Source organism: Phallusia mammillata, chromosome 2 (genome assembly GCF_965637545.1).
Source record: "Phallusia mammillata chromosome 2, kaPhaMamm4.hap1.1, whole genome shotgun sequence".
In the NCBI taxonomy this organism is placed as follows: Eukaryota; Metazoa; Chordata; class Ascidiacea; order Phlebobranchia; family Ascidiidae; genus Phallusia; species Phallusia mammillata.
Window position 1 is genome coordinate 31,321,200 of NC_137253.1, and position 25,065 is coordinate 31,346,264.

Below are 25,065 nucleotides of genomic sequence, written 5' to 3' on the forward strand. Positions count from 1 at the left end.
ACATATTTTCAGTTTTATCATCACTTTAATGTTTCAGACTTTCCTACTGAGTGCCCTGCTTACTACGGACCGCATTCAATAGCTTGTTTGAATAAAGTTTGGTTAAACATCAGGTGTTTAACTGGAGGTGATAACTTTCCGACTAAACTTTCTTCCAGTGAAGCTGCAGCTCTATCTGCTTTAACTTATAGGTGAGTGCAGGGGCCTGCATGCGAGGTGGTTTTTCATGGCACGCCAACCGGTTTGCTTGTTTATATTGAAATAACAATTTAACCTGCTACACTGCTTGTTTTTAGTTTTTATCATGTCATGGTCTTAAATTCAGCCTTACATGCACAAAACACTCTGCTTTCTCTTTATTAATGATATCTGCTGGCACGAACCACTATTATTTTGAAAAACGTTGGCACACGAGGTCATTGACAAATGGAAATAACAAGTAAATTGGCATGTGTCGCATAAAAGGTTGCCGACCCCTGGGTCAGTGTTTAAGTTATTATCTGGTATCAGTCTTATGTTTTATGTTCACAAATAACTGAACCAAATAGCACTCACTGGATAAAACCAAATTCAGAGCCACTTAAAGGTACCAATGATCCACCGTAAGAACTTGACTGGATTTTTAAGTCAGTGGTTTCCAAACTTTTTTTACTGCAACTCAAATACTTTAAAAAAAATTGGTTTTGTAGTTTCTCGGGCCCCTGGATGTGCATAATTACTACTTTAGCTGTATTTTGTGTGAAAAAAATAAAAGCTTTTTAAAAAAATGATTATAATAAAAGTTACTTCGCCAGTTTGGAAATGTTTAGTCAAAAAATCAAACCAATATTATATATTCTTTTTTTCAACCAAACATTTATTCCCATTTAGACCAAACTTTTGAGTGGGTTTGATGCATTATCAGCCAGACACCACTCAATAGTGAGCTGCAAAATAAAATAGAATAGTGTTTTTGTTGATTTATTTTTATGTCACTGCTAAAACACCTCTTTGCAAATTTTGAAAAAAATACATTTGAAGAAGTTTATCTCCAGAATGAATATGCTTATTTATATTTACTACAAAATCATTTTATGTTTATTTGACTCTTGAGGCCAATGGATCCATAGTTTAGGATTCATGCTTTAATTCTTGATTGTTTTAGTGATTTCAAGGCAGTATTCGATAGCACCAAAGCAGATGCAGATGCTGGTTCAAGCACAGATCAGCTTGAATGTTTCGGAATAGGTAAGCAATTGTTTATCTTTGTTGTACGCTTTGTTACACATGTTATTTTCTCAAATGTAAACTGCCCTCGATTTTAAATTCTGTGATGTTAGATACTAGGGATGGGCCAAAAATGCAAATGTTCTGTTTGGTCGAGCACCGAGCATCTCACCAGCGGTGAATTAAGCTGTAAAGGCCCCCCAAAATACATGTTTTCCACAATATAACGCTTTTAAAACAGAACGGTCTTTCGAACACTAGTTTCTTAGCAGGGCATAAATAAGCAAATTTAAAGCTTGGGTCAGTTTGTGCAACTACTCGGCTGAGTACTTGGGTTCTGGTTCGGCTTGACCCATCCCTATTAGACACTATTGTTTTCTAATTCTTCTTTGTGTTGTTACATTGTAAAACTTTTTTAAACAGTTTTAATGGAGGCAAAGAACTGTAACGTACCGATTGTATGTTAATGTATAGAGTTTGAATGCAAACTAATTGATAACCCAGCATTAAAATGTATGATCTGCAATCAATTGTTTGTCCTATTGTAATCCATATCTTAAATTCGAATAAATGCTTTAACAAGTGAATGTGCTATTATACAACTAAGGTGAACATACACACATACTGTACTGGGATCAGCCCTGACGTGATCATGGCTTACTCATTTGTAAATCACAGTATGCCAACCCCATTGAAGGAGCTTGATTTAGTATCATTCCTTTAAGGCAGTGGTTCTCAAACTTACATGGATCGAGTACCACCTGACAACTTTCTCTATCGCTGCCTACCACAAGGTCTTAAACTCTGTTTACATGAATAGACCAAGAAATAGCATTTTCTCAACCTGGCTAGCATATTTGGCAATTTCAAAGAATGTCCAAAACAAGAGTTTGGCCCAAACCAGAGCTGATCAGTTGGGTCAGTTGAGTTGCAATTTTAGATCGGACTTAAATTAGAAACCTACTTGCATACAACATGAAAAGTTTTGGCATACCACTAGTGGTACGCGTACCACACTTTGAAAACCACTGCTTTAAAGGGCTTGTTGTAACGTGGTGCTATAATGCAAGTTGTCAATTAGATTTGCCTGTTACATGCCCAACATACTACGGCCCCCACTCTGTGGATTGCATGGTAGAGATATGGAATGCGGTGAGATGCTTGCCAGAAGGAAATGAGTATCCAAGGAATTTATCTGCAACCGATGTTGCCGCTCTGGAAGGCCTTACATACAGGTGGCTCTTTGAATTTTGCTTTTCTTTTTATGGAATAGTTAAACAATATTTATGTGGTAATCATTTCCTAAGGTTTAAGATAGTGCCAAAGTCATTGAAAATTTTGCCCACAAATTTTGAAATAATGAATATTGTGAAGTGTGTTAAGTGTTTGTTGAATTGTAATAAAAATCTTAAATGTAATTTAAGTAAATTTATTAACTGTGAGAGAGCTTTTGTGCACCTAAACATATACCTTAGTTCAGATGTCTATATGCGCATGATCTTGGTCAGTTATGATTTTTGTAATTACTTTTAAGCTTGTGTGTAGTGTTCCAAACTTAAAATTTAATTTTCTGTTTTCTCTTTCTTGTGTAGTGCTTTAGTCAACTACACTGAAAACATTAAAATCGAAGCTGACTCCGGGATTACTGCTCAACAATTGAACTGTTTCGGAATCGGTAAAGTTATGTTTTATAAATGTTCAGTGCGGTTGTAAATCTACGTTAAAGACATTCTGTGTAGAGTGCAGATTTGATGTTAATTTGCATCAAAAGTTTTTTATCAAAAATGCAGGCTGTTAATGTTTGTCAAGGCCAAACAGCCCATGCCATAAATGCGTAAACTGTGCGTGTCTAGGGCAACGCTAGACGGGCATTAAACTTGATTATGTGAATGAAGTCATGTTTCGTAACAATGTAACAAAGCCGACTTTTCTAACAAATGCTTCAGGTAGTCATACTGTATAATTGTTGGCAAAAGTTTAAAGCAAATATTGTGCATAAGTTGTAACATTACTTTTATTTTAATTCGTTATTGATGCTGTTAAGACCTTGCAACAGACAAGACAACATAATTGTGCGCAATAATTGAAACAATTAACAAAAGTCCGCACTGAACACATGTTGGGCTGATTACTGGCTGCACTGAAAATGTTAAACATGTCAGCTCTAGTGTTAACATCACTTGTTGGTCTTAGCTTTCCCTGCCACTTGCCCAACTTACTATGGTCATCATTCGCTGGATTGTTTGAAAACTGTGTGGGCCGATGTTGGATGTTTGGTTGCCGGTAAAAAATATCCTGGTGTTCTTTCCGCAACTGATGTGGGAGTTTTGTCTGCCATGACATACAGGTAGCTTCTTAAATAGGTTCTGTTTGAATATGATGGTGATGATATTGTAAATTGGTGATTTTTAAGCTTTTGTAATGTTGGGGCCGAAAGGTAGTTTTTCAAGTGTGTCAGGATCCGCAAAAATGAAACAAATTAAAAAAATGCAGACACAATATGATAAACAATTACCTTGGTACGTTATTATTTTCGGTGATAGTTTAATTGAGTAATGTTACTGTAATTGAATAATGTTACTGTATTGGTAATAATACAATCTTTAGTGATTTTATAAGGTCTGGTGTGTGCCGCAAAATAAGTAGTTAAGAGTCGCATGCAGCCCTGAGAGCCGAGGTTGAGAATCACTGCTGTAAAGACAAAATATCTATGTCTTAAAATCTTAAGGACAAATCACTGAGTGGTTTTCATGAACTTAATTCCATAGATATAAGATTCATTATAGTCTTCATTTTTGCTGCTCATGCTGTGGTACAAATGGTGGTACTGGTTCCTATAGTTGTACCGGTACAAATCGTGAGGCCATTATGTATGTGACTACCGGTACACAGGCTAGTTAGATATTTTGTCTGCATTGAAATTCTAATACATATGTGTGATACCAAACTTTAAGGCTGTACCTAAACTATAAAAACGAACACCTTTTTGCTCTTATTGTGACTTGTATTGTAAAAATTTAAAAATATTTTACCTTTTTATATTTGGTTCTTGTTGTTATTCAAGTTTGTTATATATTTGAAATGACAACCAGGGATTTGTTTGTGTTATTTTTGTGACTATCAGTGTGATGTTGATCTCATTTGTTTTCTTAAAAAACTACCATCTCAGATTGAGAGATCAAATCATCACTATTGTTTTTTTGCAGAGGATTATTGAGTCACATGAATGCAATTAAGGACGACGCAGATGCCGGTATCACGTCAGCACAGCTGGACTGCATTGGATTCAGTAAGATATTGACTTTAACTTATTTTCTGTTGATGTGTCGTCTGTAATCTGTTAATATATAATTTTTTCATGTTTCATCTATTGCCTACAGCTTCTAGGTCATGATATTCCTATTGCCTTTTTAATGCACTGCAATGGCAAGTTACAGGCCTAATTTTACTGTTCTTTTGTAGAATGATGACTGTTTTGTTACTAGCCTTTTATCTTTACTGATATATTTCTTACTGTTTGTCAACAGTGACCAACAAAGAAATTTAAGTTGCAATAATTAACATGAAACTGTAAAATATAATTGAAAACATAATCAGTAGGAAAAATCCTATATTTTACCAGCCATATTTCGTTTTCCCTGATTTGTTTCTTTATGCTCCCAGATGGTACATTTGCTTCAGACCACTGAGTTAGAATATATTTTCTTTACAGATATTCCTGTTGAATGTCCAACCTACTATGGACCGCATACATTGGATTGTTTGAAACGGGTTTGGAACATGAGTGATTGTTTACCAGCGGGTCATGATTATCCTCCTAAACTCACCACTCCTGAACAAACAACACTGTCAAATTTACCATTTAAGTGAGTTACATGACTTTGCTATACGAAGACTGTTTAAAGCATCAGACTCTTACATGACAAGTTAGCTTTAATCAATGCATGGTGTTTCATGCTATTCTTCAACTTCATTGTGGTGGGTATAGATCAGTGGTTTCCAACGTTTGGTGGACCGTGGCCCCCTAAAAGTCACTTTTTGGCCTCGTGGCCCCCTTTAAGTAACCCTGAAGGACCTGTGGCCCCCTTGTAAAATGTAAAAGGCAATCTCGTGGTGGAATTCGGTACTAATTTCGGCTTTAAATAGGTCGAATAGAGTAACCAAGAATCCGCAATCGTGAAAAACCTCAATATAGACAAATAGTATGTGAAATAGTATTAGGAAAAAAAGTTAGAAAGAAAATCGCTTTTAGTGGGTGTTTCTAGTTAATCTACACCCTTGCCCCCCCGGAACACAGCTGGTGGCTCCCCTGGGGGGTGGGGCATGGGCCCTGGTTGGGAACCACTGGTATAGATGCTTTTCATTACCCATAACATAAACATCAGCACTGAAATGTTGTCATGCACCCACACATATTTTGTCATGAAGTCCTAAAACACCAGGGAATGTTTTACTTTAAAATTGGGAATACTTCGCGGCAAACCTGGAAATCTCTCAAGGCACACTTGTGTGCCGCGGCACACAGTTTGAGAATCACTGCCTATAGGCTGTAAATAGTGCAGCTGGTGACAAGGTATCAAACATTTTTGGTTAGGCATGGCTTTTTTGTCTGTTACCCCCAACAAACTACAATGTCGTAGTTATGCTATACACCAGCTGCACTGGTGAGATTTTATAGGTTGAAACATTGTCCAATGCTTACTTTCCAAATAAAAAAACAAGAATTTCAGTGATCTTCTACTTTAGCACATGATTTTCTTATATGGGCCAGTCAAATTAACATTGCACAACAGTTATTAAAAGGATAGTTAACAACAATGAATTTGTTTTGTAGTGATTTGAAGACTCAGTTTGAAGCCATCAAAGCAAGTGCAGATGCTGGTTCAAGCTCAGATCAACTGAACTGTTTTGGAATAGGTCAGTTTTTGTTTTTTTGCTGTTAGATTCGAGCATTGAGTTGAACAGTTACATTGCTTTAATAGATTTTCCGGATGAATGTCCAACATATTATGGTCCCCATTCTATGAACTGCACAATAACGGTTTGGCACAACGTTAAGTGTTTAGCAACAGGCCAAAAATATCCAACAAAACTTACAACGTCCGAGTTTTCCATATGGTCCAAACTGACATACAGGTAAATTTGTTTTTTTGCACAATCACCTTTTCTGAATAACACGCAATTTTATGTGTTAGGGGTTTGTTAGCCCTCATCGAAAATATCAAGATGGGAGCTGATGGGGGGAATTCAACTGAACAACTGAACTGTTTTGGAATAAGTGAGAATTTTGTGTAACATATTTGTTGTTTCACTAGTAGCTTATTTATGAACACAACATGGGGGGATAATATGTTGGCTTTTCTAAGTTTCTAAAAGTTTTCTTTGGTGCAGTAAGTTTTCTTTTCTGGCAGCCGGTGTATAAACAATGTTTCAGCTATAACAAACGTTTTTAGTCATCCAGAAATCATATATCTAAGCCAGTTTTATCTAGACTTGACAAATTATTGTACAAAGAGCTTTGGTGCATTGTTAGTTTGTTATTTTTGCAGTTATGTGGTTAAAATATTTCGGAAACTAATTTGATACATTTTGTCTTGTTCAGACTTTCCTGCTGATTGTCCAACATATTATGGAATCCACACTTTGGATTGCTTAAAAACTGTTTGGGCTGCGGTTGGATGTTTACCAGCTGGTAAAAAGTTCCCTGATTTCTTAACCTCAACTGCGAGAGATGCCTTAGCAGCCATGACATACTCGTAAGTACTGCTGGTATGCAATTTGAATTTGTGAGAAATATATTGACCCAAATTGACACAAAAGTGACATGGTATATTCTTGAACATTTCAACAAATGCTAACGCCCTTGTCAGTTAGCAAGTTATATCATTTGCAGAGATAGAATAGACTGGGAGCAATTTGTTTGTGAATTACACTATGACTTGAATTCAGTTTAAAAGTGATTTGGTTTATTCTGGAAAATTTCAACAAACACTAATGCTTTCATCAGTCAGTTTATTAAGTTAAATTACATTTTACTTGCAGTGCCTTGGTAACAAGCTTCGAAACAATAAAGAATGACGCAGATGCTGGAAACACTGCTGATCAAGTAGACTGCTTCGGAACCGGTAAAATTATAATTGTTTTTACTCATTGACATCAGGATATATAAGCTATTGCTGCCAGGCAAAATATCAAGTTTATAGAGCTCTTCTGGCAAATATTTTTTATTCCGATGTTTCGACGTCTTATACAGGTCGTCTCCATCAGGGTAAAAATCAATCAATCATTTTTTACCCTGATGAAGGCAGCCTGTATAGGACATCGAAACGTCAGAATAAAAATACGTTTGACAGAAGAGCTCTATAAACTTGATTGACATCAGGATTAGGGGACCTGTGGATCTTTAGATGGCCACATCTGGTTTTCAGAATCTTAGTATTTGTTTCTTAACCTGATAAGTACTAAAAAAGTTTAAAATTAAATTTTGTTTTGATTTAAGAAAAAATGTTATTTTAGTTGTATTTAACTTATAAAAATAGTGTAGCTCTCATACAAATATGACTTAAAATATGTGAATAAATAGGTTACATATTGGTGAAATACATGGTGTTGTTTATTCTGATTTTATTCCTTAGTTCTTCCTGCCTTGTGTCCGACCTACTACGGCCCTCACTCCATTGACTGCATAAATGTTACTTGGATTAATGCAAAGTGCTTGCCAGAAGGAGATGATTATCCGGCAAAACTTTCTTCCAGCGAGATCAACAGTTTGATAACTTTGACTTATCAGTAAGTGTCAATTGGGTTACTATTTAAAATAACTCATTGTAAGAGTATCCTGGTCTACTGAACAGCCAAAGATACAAGTAAGGTCCGGTTTAAGCGAGTTCCAGTTTCAATTAGAACTAGATTAGACATGTGGTGCTTGGTTTACCAATGCTTGGCGACTGAACCGTTTTTGGTCATAATTCCAATATCTCAAGTAACAAGCTTGAACATGCTATGTGCTGCAATACTGCCAAAGTTTTGACCTATATTGACTGCATATGATGTAGCTAGTCACTTACTGTTTAATTGTATAGGTAGCATATGTTTTGAACAACATGCTTTTTACTGCATATGGCATTAAATTGCTTAAAAAACTACTCAATAGAAATATATTGATAGGAATATATATTTAATCGAGTTTCAAATAATTGTTTGAACCTGTTGATTTTCAGTGATTTAAAGACAAAATTTGAAACCACCAAAGCAGATGCAGATGCTGGTTCAAGCACAGATCAACTGGAATGTTTTGGAATAGGTAAGTGACATTTGCAAGTGTTTTCTTCAGAGCATCAATTCTTGATCTTTGCAAGTTAATTTTAGCAACAAAACACAGTATATTGGTACAAAACAATTTAATTTTTCACCCTTTGCTTCAGATGGGTAAAATCACTGTATGACAGTAGCATATGTCATTGCAAAAGTAAAATGTGTCCTACTATTATAGTAATAGTGTGACAAATATGAAAAGCCTAAATTGTGTCTCAGTTTGTTGTGCCAAAAATTCCTCTTAAATTTCCAGACTTTCCTGCAACATGTCCAACATATTATGGCCCTCATTCTGTGGCTTGCATGGAAGCTATTTGGGATTTAGTGACTTGTTTGCCAGCGGGGCACGAATTTCCCCCTAAACTTTCAACCACCGAATTCAACACCTTAACTGTTCTCACATACAGGTTGGTTTGAACTGTTGTTATTTTTCTACTCTGTTTTTTGACTCTCTTTATTTAAGGGCATTGTTTTCCCACACTGAACACATCAAAACTGAGGCAGATGCTGGAATATCGGCTCAACAACTCAATTGTTTCGGAATAGGTGACATTTTGTGATGATTATGTTGTATTTTGAAACCGTATGTATGGATCTGTTTATAAGTTCAATGGTAAAAATAACGGCCCACATAGATGTAAAAAGCGGTATCCTTTGTTTTCAAAAGTTTCGGCAAATGCTCATGCCATCATCAGTGATATGAAGGCCACATCAGTTACACCTGTTTATATACACTTTATTTCATGGGACTCAAGTGGATATAAACATGTGTAACTGATGTGGCCTTCATATCACTGAGATGGCATGAACATTTGCCGAAACTTTTGAAATATAAAGCATGTTGCTGTTGTTTTCTCCATAAACTTATGTTGTATTTGATGTTTTGTTTTGAATATGTTTTGTTGCAGATCTTCCTGTTGAGTGTCCAACTTATTATGGACCTCATTCAGTGGATTGTTTAAAAATAGTCTGGAAGGACATTGGATGTTTGGTTGCCGGCAAAAAACACCCAGACAGACTTTCCTCGGCTGAACAAGCAGCCTTGTCTGCATTAAACTATACGTAAGTGGCTTTGGTGTGTGTCTGTTCTTGTGCCCAAAAGGATATCTCTAGTTTTATGTTTGAACAAATGTTACTCAATGATTTTTGTTCAATTTCAATGTTTCAGGCAAAAAAAGATTGTTTGTTGAAATGCAAGTAGAAACTGGTGTAACTGTAATAAAAGGGTACATTAGTCTAATCATAAATATAACTGCCAAGTACTGGTGTATATAGAATACATCCGTGTAAGTCTGTGTATAGTGTTTCTAAGGGCACATTAGAATTTCCTACTACACAAGCCCTATTGGGGGCATTATATTAAATCAGCCAGTCATCAAGCTATATTGACAATGTATTGACTAAAAAAATCTAGCGTGCAGTGGGATTTACCGCTTCAGGGCTTGTCCCTGTGTGAATGCGTGATCATCTTACATTAGTATGTGGTTTAGTTGTAAATATTTCTCTTAACAAGTCATTTTTGCCCAACTGTAATCAACATTCTTTTTCAATGCTTAGTAACTATGTTTTTTTTTCATTGCAGTGATTTGCAAAACAACATCAAGGCAATCAAAGCTGATGCAGACGCTGGTATGGCATCTGCACAGTTGGACTGCTTAGGAATGGGTGAGTTTTTCTTTCATTGTTTGAAGTTTTGGGTTAAATTTATGGATCCTCAAACTAGGAGAAAGCCTGCATCTGGAAATTGTGTAAAACTAGATTAACAGCTAAGCATAGTCATCAGATAAATTTTGTATGCGAAAAATTATATTTTAGATTATTAAAAACTGACCGATGGCTCAAAATGGTCGATCAACTCTGCTCCCAATGATAGTGCATTAAGCTGTTTTACAAATTTGTCTAAATTATTATAATTAAAAGTACATGGACCAAAAGATAGTATTTGCTTGTAAAACATCACTGTGTTTCGACAGTTTCTTCTGTCATCGTCATGCCAATACTGGGTTTGATCTTTTTGCTCAGAATATTGAAAATACAAGGAGTTTTAATGTATTCAAACAGTTTTTTTTTACAATTAAAACTTTAAAGATAATTGTATATGTTTGGTGTTTTGGGGGTTCAATTTTGTATTTTTTCTTTTTAGTAATTCCTGTGGAGTGTCCAACCTACTATGGTCCTCATACAATGGCTTGTCTGGAAAGAGTTTGGAATATAAGTGGGTGTTTACCAGCGGGACATGATTTTCCACCAAAACTATCTACTTCTGAAGAAACAGCTTTGTCGAAGTTAACGTACAGGTTGGTATCTATTGGTTTTCTAGAGTTGAAAAATGTCGACTTTGTTTCGTGAATTTTACTCTCATGTTTTCTGCAGTAATTTGAAGGCCACATTTGAAACCACGAAATCAAATGCAGACAATGGATCAAGTGTGGAGCAATTGAACTGTTTTGGAATAGGTGAGCTTTGGTTTAAAGCTGATTTATTGCAGGACATAGATACTATTGAATTGATTTTGGGAATTATGTTTTCGTAAGTTTAATGGTGAAAATAACAGCCCAAATAGACGTAAAAAGCGACATGCTTTATATATATATTAAATGTTTCAGCAACTGCTTGAAAATATAAAACATGTGACTTTGTACATATATTTGGGCTGTTAATTTCACCATTAAACTATTTAAATAAGAAACTGAAGATATATTTGTGTTGTGTACAAAAGTTTGATGATTTTAGCCTAAAACAAATGTTTCCAAACATGTAGATACTACATACTATGTTTTAAAGATTTTCCCACACCATGTCCAACATATTATGGGCCCCACACGGAAGAATGCATGAAAATAATTTGGAGCAATGTGAAATGTTTACCTGGGGGCCATAAGTATCCACCAAAGTTGACACCAAAAGAGTTTGCAGATTTGACCATAATCACATACAGGCAAGTTTTCTGATGATAGTTGAGTTTATTTTGCCGGGCATAGTCGTAGCAGCACAATTGCGCTGAAATATTCACCAAGCCAGAAATAGCTGTGCAACGTTCAGACATTAAAAAGCGCAACAAAGTTGAGGGCACAATTGGTGAATAGATGGTAGACTCGCTGCAGCTACACCGTTACTAAGTGTTAAGTGACAGGGACTCTCAGTACAGGGTGAGGTTGACGCATTAGGGCTTAGAGACTGGGGGGGGGGGGAGCCACGTTGGTGGCACCAGTCAACCTTATGTGTTGAAACAGTGTGTACTGTCTGTAGCTTACTTGTAAGTTATTGTTGTGATGCTATTGTATTTTCGTTTTAGAAGCAAAAACCTGCTTAAAAACATTTTTGTTTCAGTGCATTGCTGGCTTACACAGAAAACACCAAAATAAATGCTGATGGCGGTGATGGTGCACAGCAGCTAAACTGTTTTGGAATAAGTAAAAAAAATCTATTGTTTTGTGTTTTTTCTTTGCCTCTAGGCATTAAACCTGCAGAAAAGAGTACTTTGAGAAAATATAGTCTATCTGAATGGGAGCATGTAACTTTTTCTATGTTGTCAAGACATACAGCAAACCTCTGTTTGTCCGGACCTTTTTGAACAAACAAACATTTGAATTAGGCAAAGATCTGGATAAACCAATGTCAATTAGTTAAAGCCGTACCCCATTACAAATCATTAGTACCTTGCATTTTGTCTGAATTACGCTCCCTCTGGATTAATCGCTCCAGTTTAAATGAGGTTGCTGTATTCTACTTTTACTCTCAGCAAATAAATAACAACCAGTGTTAGCTAAAAGCTTTATTCACATTTTATTATTTGTTAGATTTTCCAACTGAATGTCCAACTTACTATGGGCCACACACTGTGGCCTGTTTGAATAAAATCTGGACATTAGTTGGATGTTTGCCGGCTGGAATTGAATATCCTGCTAAACTTTCTTCCACCGAACAAGCAGCTTTATCTGTCATCACTTACTCGTGAGTAAAACAAATGCTTAAATTTTTGTGTCTAAAAGTTGACTTTTAATGCTCAGTAGATGCATAGTTTTCTTAAAATGGTGATTCTGTATAATTGCATACCCAATTTGCTGATACTTTACATTGAGAAACTATAAACTGCATGTATTATTTGGATAGAATTTCTAAGTTAATAAATGGACGATGTGTTAGACCTGAATGGTCTGTGCTCTTGTTTTTTTGTGGCTTATTGGACTGGTGTTGTATGCGCTTTTCATCAAAAATCTTGTTAAATATTTAGTGTGTAAGTTTATCGTTATGTTTTTATAATGCATTTTATCAAAACTCCACAATATAATGCACCAGCACAAATATGCACACCTGATTGAAACATGATTGTTTAAATATTGTGAAATCGAGTTCTTACTTTTTCTGTTAATATGCATTTTTTATAACCTTAACATCTTGAAATAGTTACTTGGTCACAAACAGGCATGCTTTGGTGTTTATAATAATCAAGAGTTTTTTCTGCAGAGATGTGCGGACAGAAATGGAAGCGATCAAAGCTGATGCAGACTCTGGGATTTCTTCAGAACAACTCAACTGTTTTGGAATCGGTACCATTATTAACATTTCCTGTTTACCAAGTTTCTTATTTTAGTGGCTGGTATTGCAGCTGGGCTTTGATTACTTCATGACATGTTTTTGTGATTTATACTTCCTCCAAAACATTTTGAATTCACATCGGTGAAAAACCTTAAAGAGTGTATAAACTATATTTTGCTCTACTGGGAGTTGTATGCTACTTATCCAATGTTTGAATGCCCTGTTAACAGCGTGTTTATCAGGGTAATTAGGGCATGCTATTCAAAAACATTGTTCTTAATGCACCAAACAAGGGAATAACGTACAAAAAAGGCTAGCAAAAACCTAATGATAAAAACTTTAGATCAAAGGCAAACATATTATTGATGCAAAGTTGTATGAATATGTTTTTATTTAATTATCAGATCTTCCTGTGACTTGTCCAACTTACTATGGACCCCATTCGGTGGATTGCATGAAAACTGTTTGGGCCAGCGCCAAATGCTTAGTGGATGGCGACAAATATCCAGACACAATTTCTTCTACAGAACGTTTGGCATTATCTTCCCTAACATTTCGGTAGGTCCGATTTTTGACTAGGTGTAATTTCTACAAAATTATGTTTTGCATGATTTTTTCCGATATGAACTGATGTTATGTCGCTAAGCCCATAAACACAAACTGAATACATTTATTGAGTGGATTGCATTCTGGTTAGCCCTAAATATGATGATCTTCAAACTGCTGGTCAAAAAGTTTTCTTTTGTGATGACAAGGGCTTTATCGCTTAGACGCTTAGAACAGCAAATTTAGTTTATCCATGCAAAAGAGGTTCTCCTTTGCCGTCTACCAAACCCTAATGTGGCTTTTCATCCTCCTAGGCTTGGAACACTTTGTTTTAAATAATTTGCCCAAAAATAACTGTGAAGCAGGGGTGGGCAACATGCGCCCCTTTTAATTTTTTGTGCAGCCCTTCATCTTCTTCCAGCTTTTTTTCCCCAAATAAGGCTACTTTTCCTCTTTCAGTTTCTTGTTTGAAATGCAATGTAGTGTTTATTTGATGTGCATCCCTCCTAACATTTAAGCATTACATTTTCCTAACTGGCCCTTGTGTTAAAAAGGTTGCCCATCCCTGGTCTAAAGTATGTTTCAGGTTTTGCATGAACAACTAGCGAAGATTTTGCCTGTTGGTTTGTTGACACTCTTATGTCTCTTTTTAGGGCATTAAAGGCTGGGTTTGAAACAATAAAAGCCGGCGCAGATGCTGGATCCACCACAGAACAACTTGACTGTTTTGGAATAGGTGATTACTATTAGAGATGTACCGAATATTCGGTTTGCCGAATTTATTCGGCCGAATCGGTCATTTTTACAAAGATTCGGTTTCGGCCGAATAATTTGTTGCGATTCGGCCGAAACCGAATCTTTTACGAGCACCCAATCAAAGCGTTAAACGTGTCCTTTCTTCTCAGTACCAACGAAAATCGCGTCAATCATTATATTTTTTGACATATTGACGCTTTTCCCACTGCAGACAAAAAATCAGTTTTCCATTGTTGGGTTGGCAATCGTGCTTGGGACAATGTTAAACCCCACAGAACTAAAATACGGACAAAACACAACCATTCTGCACTAATTGTGTGGTAGATAAACTTCTGCTTTCATGTCAAACGCGTAGGATACGACTTAGCGCGACGTCATTAATGATTCGGTTTCGGCCGAATCGAAATTTCGCTGATTCGGTACATCACTAATTACTATGTTTCACATAACTTGTATGTAAATAGAGTTAAAATTGGTTAAACCAGATTCAGTTAATCCAAATCTTTGCCTAATTTGGACAAAACTTGAGGTACAAATGATTTGTAATGTGGTAAGGCTTTAACTAATTGATATCAGTTAACACAGTTAATCCCTATTCCGAATAGATTTTTGGGTCCAAATGGGTTCGGATTACCCAAGTGTTACTGTATGTAAATAAGCATGAATTTGCACCAATCTTTTTGCAGATTTACCTACACCTTGCCCAACTTACTATGGTCCACATACTGTACCTTGTATGGTGAATGTATGGAACACTGTGAAATGTTTGCCTGAGGGGCAGGAGTACCCATCCAAACTTACCACAGCGGAAACAACCCCATTGTCTGTCCTTACATACAGGTCAGTTTTTTGTGTTTGTTTTATTTCTTGCCATTTCTCTGCAGCAAATTTTATTCTTTCCATTTCTCTGCATCAATCACAGGAAAATTGCTCTGTCGTAAATCAACTTTTACAAAACATGCTTTTTGGTGAATGTAACACAGTAGTGAGTGGTAGAAAGTTTGTTTGTTCTTGGTTGAAACAATAACTAAACATGGTGCAACAGTAGATGTAATGTACCTTGCAAATGCATTGCCGATATACAGTCAAAGTATTGGACTTTTGCATCAACAGTTGCTAAACATGCTTTTTTCCTCATATATGCATCATTATAAGTGCATGTCCTTGCAAATTAGTATTCATACGGATCTTCAATTGAAATCGGCTTATGCATCAGCAGTTACAAAACATGCATTTTAAACAAAATGCATTCTGAAAGTGTATGTCAGTTACTTTAGCTGATTAACTATGTTGTTTGTGTAAAGGTTTGACAACCACTGATCTAAACGCAGCTACAGCTAGATTGGGCTTTTTGCATCAACTGTTTACATAACCTGCTTTTTAGCGGCATAAAAATGCATGTCAGCAACTTTTTTTGGTATGTCACTGATTAACTATGTTGTTTGTGTTTCAGGGCCTTGTTTAATTACACGGAAGACATCAAATTAACAGCAGATTCTGGTGACGCCACGCAACAACTAAACTGTTTTGGAATAGGTGGGAATGCTAGTAATATGATAAAAATTTTGTTTATTAAGTTTTGTTTTCTGCTTTAGTCTTCCCTGCTGAGTGTCCTGCTTACTATGGACCACATTCTATAGTTTGTTTGAATAAAATTTGGACGTCAGTTGGATGTTTACCGGCCGGAGATAAATATCCAGGGAGTCTTTCCTCAGTAGAACAATCTGCTTTATCCATCATGACATATTCGTAAGTAGTGTTTAACATTTTTGTATTTGTAGTTGCCTCATGAGAACATTGTCACGTTGTTTTTGATATGTGTTTTTACTGTTTTATATGCATTGCACTGTACACATAAGTTTGGGTAATAACAAATCACATTTCATTGTGAACTAAATCCCAATCCCATGTTTAGTGAATTAAACATATTTTGATTAACCATCAGCTTAGCAAATGTATGTTGCTTATTGTTATGTAACAAAGATATCTCAAGTACCCTGTTGTGGTTAATGAAGTCAGATGTAGGTTTTTAAGCTGGCTACCGAAGTGAAACAACTTGGGACCCTGTGTGATAACAAGTTTCACATACTGTGTTTGTTGTACAAGTTTTAACCACGCAGTGTGGAACAATGGTATTTTGTATAATGTCTCTTCGTGGTGGGATTTGAACACACAACCTTACGGGCACAAGGCAGTTGAATTACAAACTTAGCTATCCTGAAATGCCTGACACAGTGTATATAGGTGTTTGAAAGTTTCAAGTACATGCAGTGCAGCTGGTTACTTATGTAAAATATTTGCAATATAGGTTTAATATTCCAAACACTTGCCTTGCATAGGTATCTTTTTACTTGCAGCGCTTTGTTAAATGATACAAAAGATCTCAAAGCTGAAGCAGATCTAGGTAATGCAACTGCACAAACCGACTGTCTTGGAATTGGTAAATATATAAATGTTTTTTCCAACATGCTGTGTTGCCAACAATATAGTTTGCAGCAATTCCTGTTGAGTGTCCAACCTACTATGGGCCCCATACAATGGATTGTTTGAAACGGGTTTGGAACAACAGTGGTTGTTTACCAGAAGGTCACAGTTATCCACCAAAACTATCCACTACTGAACAAAGTGTATTGGAGGTTTTACCATTTCTGTGAGTAATATTAGTCGAGATATGACATGCTGGGTTTAAATACTGTTCAATATATGAATATTTTGGTGTTGCGGGGTCTATTTAAAAAACGTTTCATTACTGAACAAAATGTGTTGACAGTTTTACCGTTCCTGTGAGTGATATTAATTGCAACATAACTTAGTTTAAAAACTGTTCAATATATGGATATAGTGGTGTTGCCGGGTGTATTTTGAAAACTTTCCATTTTATGCTATTGGCAATTATAAATAAATCATCCTTTCAATATGTCAATCACAGTACGCTACAACTTGAGATATAACTTGGTTTAAATACCGTTCAATAGAAGAATATAGTGGTGTTGCCAGGCATATTTTGTAAACTTTTTCTATGGTTCTATCAACAACTATAAATCAATCATCCTTTTAATAAATTAATCACAGTATGCTTCAGGGCTTATTCCAATGTTATTTAATTCATCTTAACCTTTCAATATATGTTTGAGGGCTATGGAGGTCAGATTTTAATACACATGTTATTTTTAGTGATCTGAAATCTGAATTTGAGACAACAAAGTTAAACGCAGACAATGGTTCCAGTGCAGATCAGCTTGAATGTTTCGGAATAGGTGAGTTTTGGCTTCGTAACTTCTGGTTTGTGTGTAAAGGGTAGTGATTTATGTTAAACATTAACTGACAAAAAATTAAGACTTAAGTTGCGCTGTTCGACCACCAATCTTCTTAGTGTTTTGGATATTTCAAAAGGTTAAATTCAGCTTCTTCGTTCAGTGGTTGTACACTTTTATTATTCTTTGTTTGTTAAAAAAATAAAGGAAATAAATAATAAGAAAGATAAATTGCAGCAAGTTAGCTTCAGACAATACAATGTCTTGGCATGTAAAGTCTCATCAGTGCAGTTGGTGACAAGATATTGGCTGTATAGGTTAGTGTGGCCACATTACGCCAGTCCAGTGTGCTGGGAATAACTATATGAAACCACCTAAAACATGCATAAAAATAATACATAAAATGCGTATTAACAGTAAAGATTAAGTCAACTGAACCAACTGTGTAAAAGCATAATGCAAGTAAATGATAGGCTGCAGACAGTGCACACTGTTTTGTAGGGATGTGCCAAAACTGCAAATGTTCTGTTTGGTCGAGCACCGAGCATCTCACGTTAATGCTCGGTGCTCGGCCGAGCACGCTCGGTGCATTATGACGTCACAAAAAATCCCCTTTCTACGTTTTAGCTCTACTAGGTCTCTTACGTCACCAGCGGTGTATTAAGCTGTACAGGCCTCGGAAGTACACGTTTTTCCACCACCTAATACATTTGAAAAATCAATTGTTTATGCACCCTTTCGAACACTAATTACGTATCTTAGCAGGGCATGAATATGCAAATTTAACGCTCGGGTCAGTTTGTGCAACTGCTCGGCCGAGCACCGAGCATTAAAAACAGCGATGCTCGGTACCGAGTACCGGCTCGGCGCATCCCTACTGTTTTGACATATAACGTCTAATCAGTGGAGCTAGTGACGAGAAATAGGCCACATTGGCTATGTAGTTTAAGTCCAATCGGACTATGCAGCTGAATCGGCTATGTAGTATAAGTTGGTGACACTTGCTGTTCAATTTTTAGATTTTCCCGCAACCTGTCCAACATACTATGGTCCTCATTCAGTGGAATGCATGAAAACCATCTGGGGCAATGTCAAATGTATTCCTGGTGGTCACAAATACCCCCCTAAACTTTCACCTGCTGAAATAGCAAATTTAACTGATATCACATACAGGTTAGTTTTGTATTTTGTTGTAGACATTAAGAGCTTTTACTATTGAATTTCTTAGGGCCTTGTTAAAACACTCTGAAAACATCAAGACACAAGCAGATGCTGGGGACGGAAGTTATCAACTGGACTGTTTTGGAATAAGTAATAAATGTTTTTTCACTTATATTCCCCACTATCCTATATTAGTTTATACTTAGACCACTGTTAATCGGATCTAATGTTTTATGCCAGCTCTTTTATGCCTTTAAAAATAGAGTTAAACACAGCTTTGATAAACAGAGATGACTTTGTTGATTAACATGAATCTTCACTTTAGCTCAGTGGTTCTTAACCGGGGTTTGATCGAACCCCAGGGGTTGACAATGCTGATATAGGTGTTTGACGAAGGTCTTTTGAAGTACAATACAAATACTTGTTTTCGTCAAACTTTAACTTGTTGGGGTTCAACCAGAGGGCTGAAGAATATCATGGGGGTTCGGCCATGATAAAAAGGTTAAGAACCACTGACTTAGGACATTGTTAATCAGATCTACTGTTTTATGCCAGCTCTTTTATGCCTTTGAAAATGGAATTAGACATAGCTTTGATAAACAGAGTTGACTTTTGTTAATTAACACCCATCTTCACCTGAGCTTTGTTTGTTTTGAACACTTTTTATGTATGTTTCGTTTGGAACATAATTGGTCGAATGGCATGGCACGCCTGACCCATATACAGACTGATCGGGAGTCGTCCCCGGGAGTGTCCTGGGTTTGAACCCTGTGAGCGACAAAGGGCAATTTTCAGTTCTCGGACTGTCGCCTGATTGTCCAAAAATACAATAAAAAAACAATGTTATTCCAAACTTCCAAATATAAAGGATCATTATGTGGGACACAAATTGAAATAGAATCTTGAACTATACAGTAGAAGGTTTTTTCTTTTTTTTTCTTCACTGTTACCTTGTCATGGAATACTGTTTAAATAAAATAAGAATAATCTAGGAAGCGCTGTAATGTTTCAATAGCACAAAATTTATCTATTACCTTTTATTGATATCATATTCTTTTGATGGGACTTGAACACTAAACCTGAGTTTGATTTAAATTATTATTTAATTGTGTGTCTATGGCCCAATACCGTTCAAGCCAATGCTTTTTCATGTATAAATGATTTATTTCTGTTAGATTTACCTACCAAGTGCCCAACATACTATGGACCTCACTCTCTTGATTGCTTGCAAGTGGTTTGGGCAAGTGTTGGATGTTTGCCAGCTGGAAACCAATTTCCAAAAGTCACTTCTTCAGCTGATGTTATAGCTTGGACAGCTATGACTTACACGTAAGTAAATTAGGTTGTTATTTTATTTAGATCAGTGCTCTTCAATATTTTTGGTAGCACTGAACCCAGATGGTGTTTTGTCAAACTTTGCGGAACCCCCCATCAAATAATTTTAATGAATGTAATACAAGTAGACTACCCTATAAAATAAGAAAAAACATGCATTTTTACTCAACACACCCCCCATAATAAAAGTTGACTTCAAATAAATCAGAAACACATTGCCATGTTACTTGGATCAGTCGTGTCTACATTTATCTCCCAATTTGGCCAGAGTGTATCAAGGCTGTGTTTATTACGTCACAATTGATCAATTGTGTTACCAAGGTTAACTAGACTGTACAGGCAAGCATTGCTGTTTGCAACGATGATATTATAAATCGTTCATGTTTGAATTGCTACACCAAACCTCTGTGAACCCCTGTGCAACCCTTAAAGTTCACAGAACCCCTGTAAGGGTTGTATGGAACCCCGGTTGAAAACATCACATTTTTATGAGTTTATTTTATTTAAATTTTTAATTCATTTTTGCAGCGACATGCTGACTAACATGGAGACTATAAAGATCGACGCAGACAAAGGGATTTCATCTGAACAACTAAACTGTTTTGGGATAGGTAAATATTATTGTGTTTTTTTAGATTACTGCTTAACATGAGATAGGGGCAGCTTGTAAAAATAGCCAATTGTGGCTCCAGCTGCACCCTTTTTTGTTTTAACACCTATTTCACATGTTTACTGTACCGACAGTGGTTCTCAAACTTTTTTGTTGCGACGCCCCTGGAAAAGTTTTCTGGACTTGCGATGCACCAGCAAATAAAAGTTAATGGGGAAAATTATTCTTAAAGTTAGGTTTATTGATACAACAATAAAAAAGCCACAAAACGGACTATTCTGCGATGCCCTTGGAAAATTGAAATGATGCACCAGGGCGTCGTGACGCATAGTTTGAGAACTGCTGCCGTATGATATATGTCTTTATTATTATACATGGGCCCTGAAACAAATAAATTAAATTGATTGATTGAGTGTTTTATTGCCAGATCTTCCTGTTGAATGCCCAACCTACTATGGTCCTCATTCAATGGCTTGTTTAGAAGTGATTTGGTTGGATGCCAAATGCTTACCTGCCGGGGAAGAATTTCCACCAAAACTTTCCAGCTCAGCCATCACACCTTTATACACTGCAACTTATAAGTCAGTTTAAAATCACGTGTATTATACTGTGAAACTTGTTAATTTAAGGGTATTGAAAGCACAGCATTTCAATGTTTTGTTTTAAACTGGCCCAAAAATATGTTTTACATTTTGCATTGTTAATTACTGCAACCAATCGTTATACCAAAAACTATTTTAGTTGCTCTTCTATCTGTAAAAAGGGACACGTTTTTGGTAGTTTAGGATTTATAGGAATTTCATGGTATTTTTTAACTAAAAAAATTGATAAGTTTGGTTGAATTGAGACTTAATGCAATGACAATAACATTTAGCAAAACTTAACAGTGATCTTACAACTAATTTAGCAGTATACGAAACAAAAACAAACCTGTCAGCTGCGTGGGAACTTTTTTATGCAACACTGATGAAGGAAATAAAATGGCCACAATAAAGTTTCTGCATTTTACACCATAATTGCATTGAAATAAAGCGGCAGAATATATTTTTTGGTAACTCAAGTTTGGATATTTTGAGAAGCATTTTTAAAATCAACCTTTAGGGCTGCAGTGACTAAAATGCTATGTATGATAGTAAATAAAAATGATACCTTCTTAGTGCTGTGACTCTCCAATTTGAAACCACGAAAGCCGATGCAGATAATGGTTCAAGTACAGATCAAAAGGAATGCTTTGGAATAGGTAAATAACATTTGCTAGTGTTTTCTTCAATAGAGCAATTTCTACACTTCAATTTTTAAGATATGCCGGCTACATGTCCAAAGTACTACGGACCCCACAGTGTAAATTGCATGGTGGATGTGTGGGATTTTGTTAAATGCTTGCCAAATGGTCACAAGTACCCAAGGAATCTTACATCAACTGAGATGATTGCTTTGGCTAGTATTACATACAGGTTAGGTGCTGTATTTGTCTTTTAATACAGTATAGCTTGGTTGATCGGGACCCGTTTGGGCAAAAAATTGTTTGGATCGGTTTCCACTTTAACCAATGTCGATTAGTTTATGTTTCAAGACTACATAACAAATCATTTGTACCTCGAGTTTTGTCTGAATTAGGCAAAGAATAGGATTAAACAAGGTTGACTGTATGTTTATTTGTTATTTTCTAACCCAGTGGTTCTCAACCGATAGGAAATTATTTACATGTAGAGGGAAATTGCGTAAGTCAATGGTACCTCAATAGTGGTTTTAAGTTTTACATTAATATTTAAGTCATAAATCTGATTATTTGGATACAAAGTTAATTAAGTATTCCCTGCTTTATCCCGATCTTTGCCTAATTCAAACAAAATTTGGTGTACAACTGATTTTTTTTCTAGTAAGACTTAAACTAATCAACATTAGTTGTTCCAGATCTTCACCTAACTGCGTCAAATTTTTGGGTCCAAACGGGTCCAGAGGGTTACTGTATTTTCAATCTAATAAAGACAATTATTCTTAATATATGGCACTAAATATCATCAAAGAAATAACAAGGGAGAAAATTCAACTTTGGTGGTTGACTTTAGTTGGAAACCATAACAAGGTTAAGAACTAATGTCATAACCCATATGTGTTTGCAGAGCTTTGTTGAACTACACCGAGATGACAAAGATTAAGGCTGATGCTGGTGACGGGACTGAACAGCTAAACTGTTTTGGAATAAGTAAAGATCTGTGTGGTATGTTTTCGTGCTTGCATTAATGTGCTGGTTGAATTTTAGGCTTGCCTGCTGATTGTCCAACCTTCTATGGCCCTCATTCAGTGGAATGTTTAAAAGTTGTTTGGGCATCCGTTGGATGTTTGCCTCCCGGAAAGAAATATCCTGATGCGTTAACTGCTGCAGAAAAAACAGTTGTAACAACCATGACATACAGGTAAGTGCAATGTTTCTTATTTTTAGAGCAGTGTTTTTCCATTTTTGTGATACTGCCCTATTAGCAGTTGAGTGATCTAAAATGTCATATTTAATATTTTTCACACCCAACATAATTTATCTACATTTAGTTTAGGTTGAAGAAGCCAATATTTTGAAAAACTCAGATCAAAAGCCAACCTTATGTAATTTTGTGGCTTGTTTTTTGGATTCATTAACACAATTTAGCTAAAAGAAACCAGTTTAGCAAGTTATACCTTAGAATATGATACTAATTTTAGTAAATGGTACCAAGTCATAACATTTGAAAACGAATCTTGTGAAAAGCAAAATAGCTTATTTGATAAAGTTGGCATTTAGCTGATAGTAAATAGACTGAAGTTTATAACCTTATTTCTAAATGGGTGTTTGGCAATGCAATGTAATGTAATGAACAAAATGTAAAAACTATTAAAGTGTTTGTCACCTTTGCTTTAATGTAGATTTTTTTACAATGTATTTGTGTTACAAGTTGTTGTTGGCAACCTAAGTGAATTTAATTGTAATTTGCTGACATGGTTCACTGTTTTTGTTTTACAGTGCTCTGCTTGCTCACACAAACGCAATCAAAACAAACGCTGACGCTGGAAATGCAACTGCTCAACTCGACTGTTTGGGAATAAGTAAAACACTTTTCTTATTTGAAAAAGCATTAAACATTTCACTTTCACATTCCATACACAAATTGGATATTTTTACCTACATCACATGTAGCATACATATGTTTGTTCTTTGAAAGAATCATTTTCTTTCACCTACTTAGATATTCCTGTTGAGTGTCCGACCTACTATGGACCGCATAATATGGATTGTTTGAAACGGGTATGGAATATGACTGGTTGTTTACCAGCAGGACATGAATATCCACCAAGGCTTTCCACTACTGAACAAAATACTTTAATGAATCTACCATTTCGGTAAGTACTTGTCGTTCAAGTATGACTTGGTTTAAGCACTGTTTTTTTTGCTCAAGGGTGGGTCAAACAACTGCAACTGAATAAAACACTTACTGTCTTAACATTGCACAGCTAATTCAGGCTTGGTGATTGTTCAGTGCAGTTGTGTCGCTATGTTGTCTTTCACCAAGCTAAATAAATTCAACTCTTAAATCTGCATGTTTCCACCTTTCAATATTTTCACCCTGATTGTTTGGGTCCTTTATAAACGGAACACTATTTTCCTATCTTAGCAGTCAATAAATCACTTGTTCTATTGGGATATCAACAAACCCTGTTGTGATTGCTCATTACATTATTGTGCAATAAGGAACTAATCAATTTGTAGTGCGGTTTCGTAGTGATTGCTTCTTTTAAAAAAATTTATTACAACTTTGATTTTTTTTGTCTATGCATGGCCTAATTGCGATGTACAGTACCAGGTACTCAATATGGCCAATCCTTTCTGCTTTTGTTGCATAGTTAGTTTTAGTTTTTTTGTGTAAATATATATATTTTTGTTTTATAGCGCTTTAAAGGCTGAGTTTGACACCATAAAATCGAATGCAGACAATGGGTCCAGTGCTGAACAACTGAACTGTTTTGGAATAGGTGATTTTAATGCAGATTTAGTTTGTTTGTGGCAAAAATTTTTCACTTACCAACGTCACCTACAGATTTTCCCTCAACATGTCCAACATATTATGGACCTCACTCTTCGGCATGCATGGAAACAATTTGGACCAATGTGAAATGTTTACCTGCGGGATACAAGTACCCGACAAAATTGTCACCAAAAGAGTTTTCTGATTTGACCGTAATCACATACAGGTGGAATTTTTTGCATTGCTAGTGTACTGACTTTTAGGGTAGACAAAAACACTCCGATCTGACTCCTTGAATAAACAAACTAGTTGGAGCTCAACTAAACCAATATAATGCCGAATAATACAG

At 35.9% G+C, this 25,065-nt stretch overlaps 1 protein-coding gene across 1 annotated transcript in view; it reads left to right on the top strand.

Annotated features, from left to right (window-relative positions):
• LOC145213305 (uncharacterized) overlaps nucleotides 1-11,471 on the top strand; it is a 41,218-nt gene extending 29,747 nt beyond the window's left edge. Inside the window, exons 39-57 of the mRNA XM_080081532.1 lie at nucleotides 38-191; nucleotides 1,145-1,227; nucleotides 2,288-2,441; nucleotides 2,799-2,881; nucleotides 3,400-3,553; nucleotides 4,413-4,495; nucleotides 4,919-5,072; nucleotides 6,041-6,123; nucleotides 6,189-6,342; nucleotides 6,402-6,484; nucleotides 6,809-6,962; nucleotides 7,249-7,331; nucleotides 7,842-7,995; nucleotides 8,427-8,509; nucleotides 9,429-9,582; nucleotides 10,103-10,185; nucleotides 10,664-10,817; nucleotides 10,894-10,976; nucleotides 11,305-11,471. Coding sequence (XP_079937658.1) covers nucleotides 38-191; nucleotides 1,145-1,227; nucleotides 2,288-2,441; nucleotides 2,799-2,881; nucleotides 3,400-3,553; nucleotides 4,413-4,495; nucleotides 4,919-5,072; nucleotides 6,041-6,123; nucleotides 6,189-6,342; nucleotides 6,402-6,484; nucleotides 6,809-6,962; nucleotides 7,249-7,331; nucleotides 7,842-7,995; nucleotides 8,427-8,509; nucleotides 9,429-9,582; nucleotides 10,103-10,185; nucleotides 10,664-10,817; nucleotides 10,894-10,976; nucleotides 11,305-11,471 — 2,300 coding nt within the window. The remainder of the gene's footprint in view (nucleotides 1-37; nucleotides 192-1,144; nucleotides 1,228-2,287; nucleotides 2,442-2,798; nucleotides 2,882-3,399; nucleotides 3,554-4,412; nucleotides 4,496-4,918; nucleotides 5,073-6,040; nucleotides 6,124-6,188; nucleotides 6,343-6,401; nucleotides 6,485-6,808; nucleotides 6,963-7,248; nucleotides 7,332-7,841; nucleotides 7,996-8,426; nucleotides 8,510-9,428; nucleotides 9,583-10,102; nucleotides 10,186-10,663; nucleotides 10,818-10,893; nucleotides 10,977-11,304) is intronic.
• The last annotated feature ends 13,594 nt before the right edge of the window (nucleotides 11,472-25,065 follow it).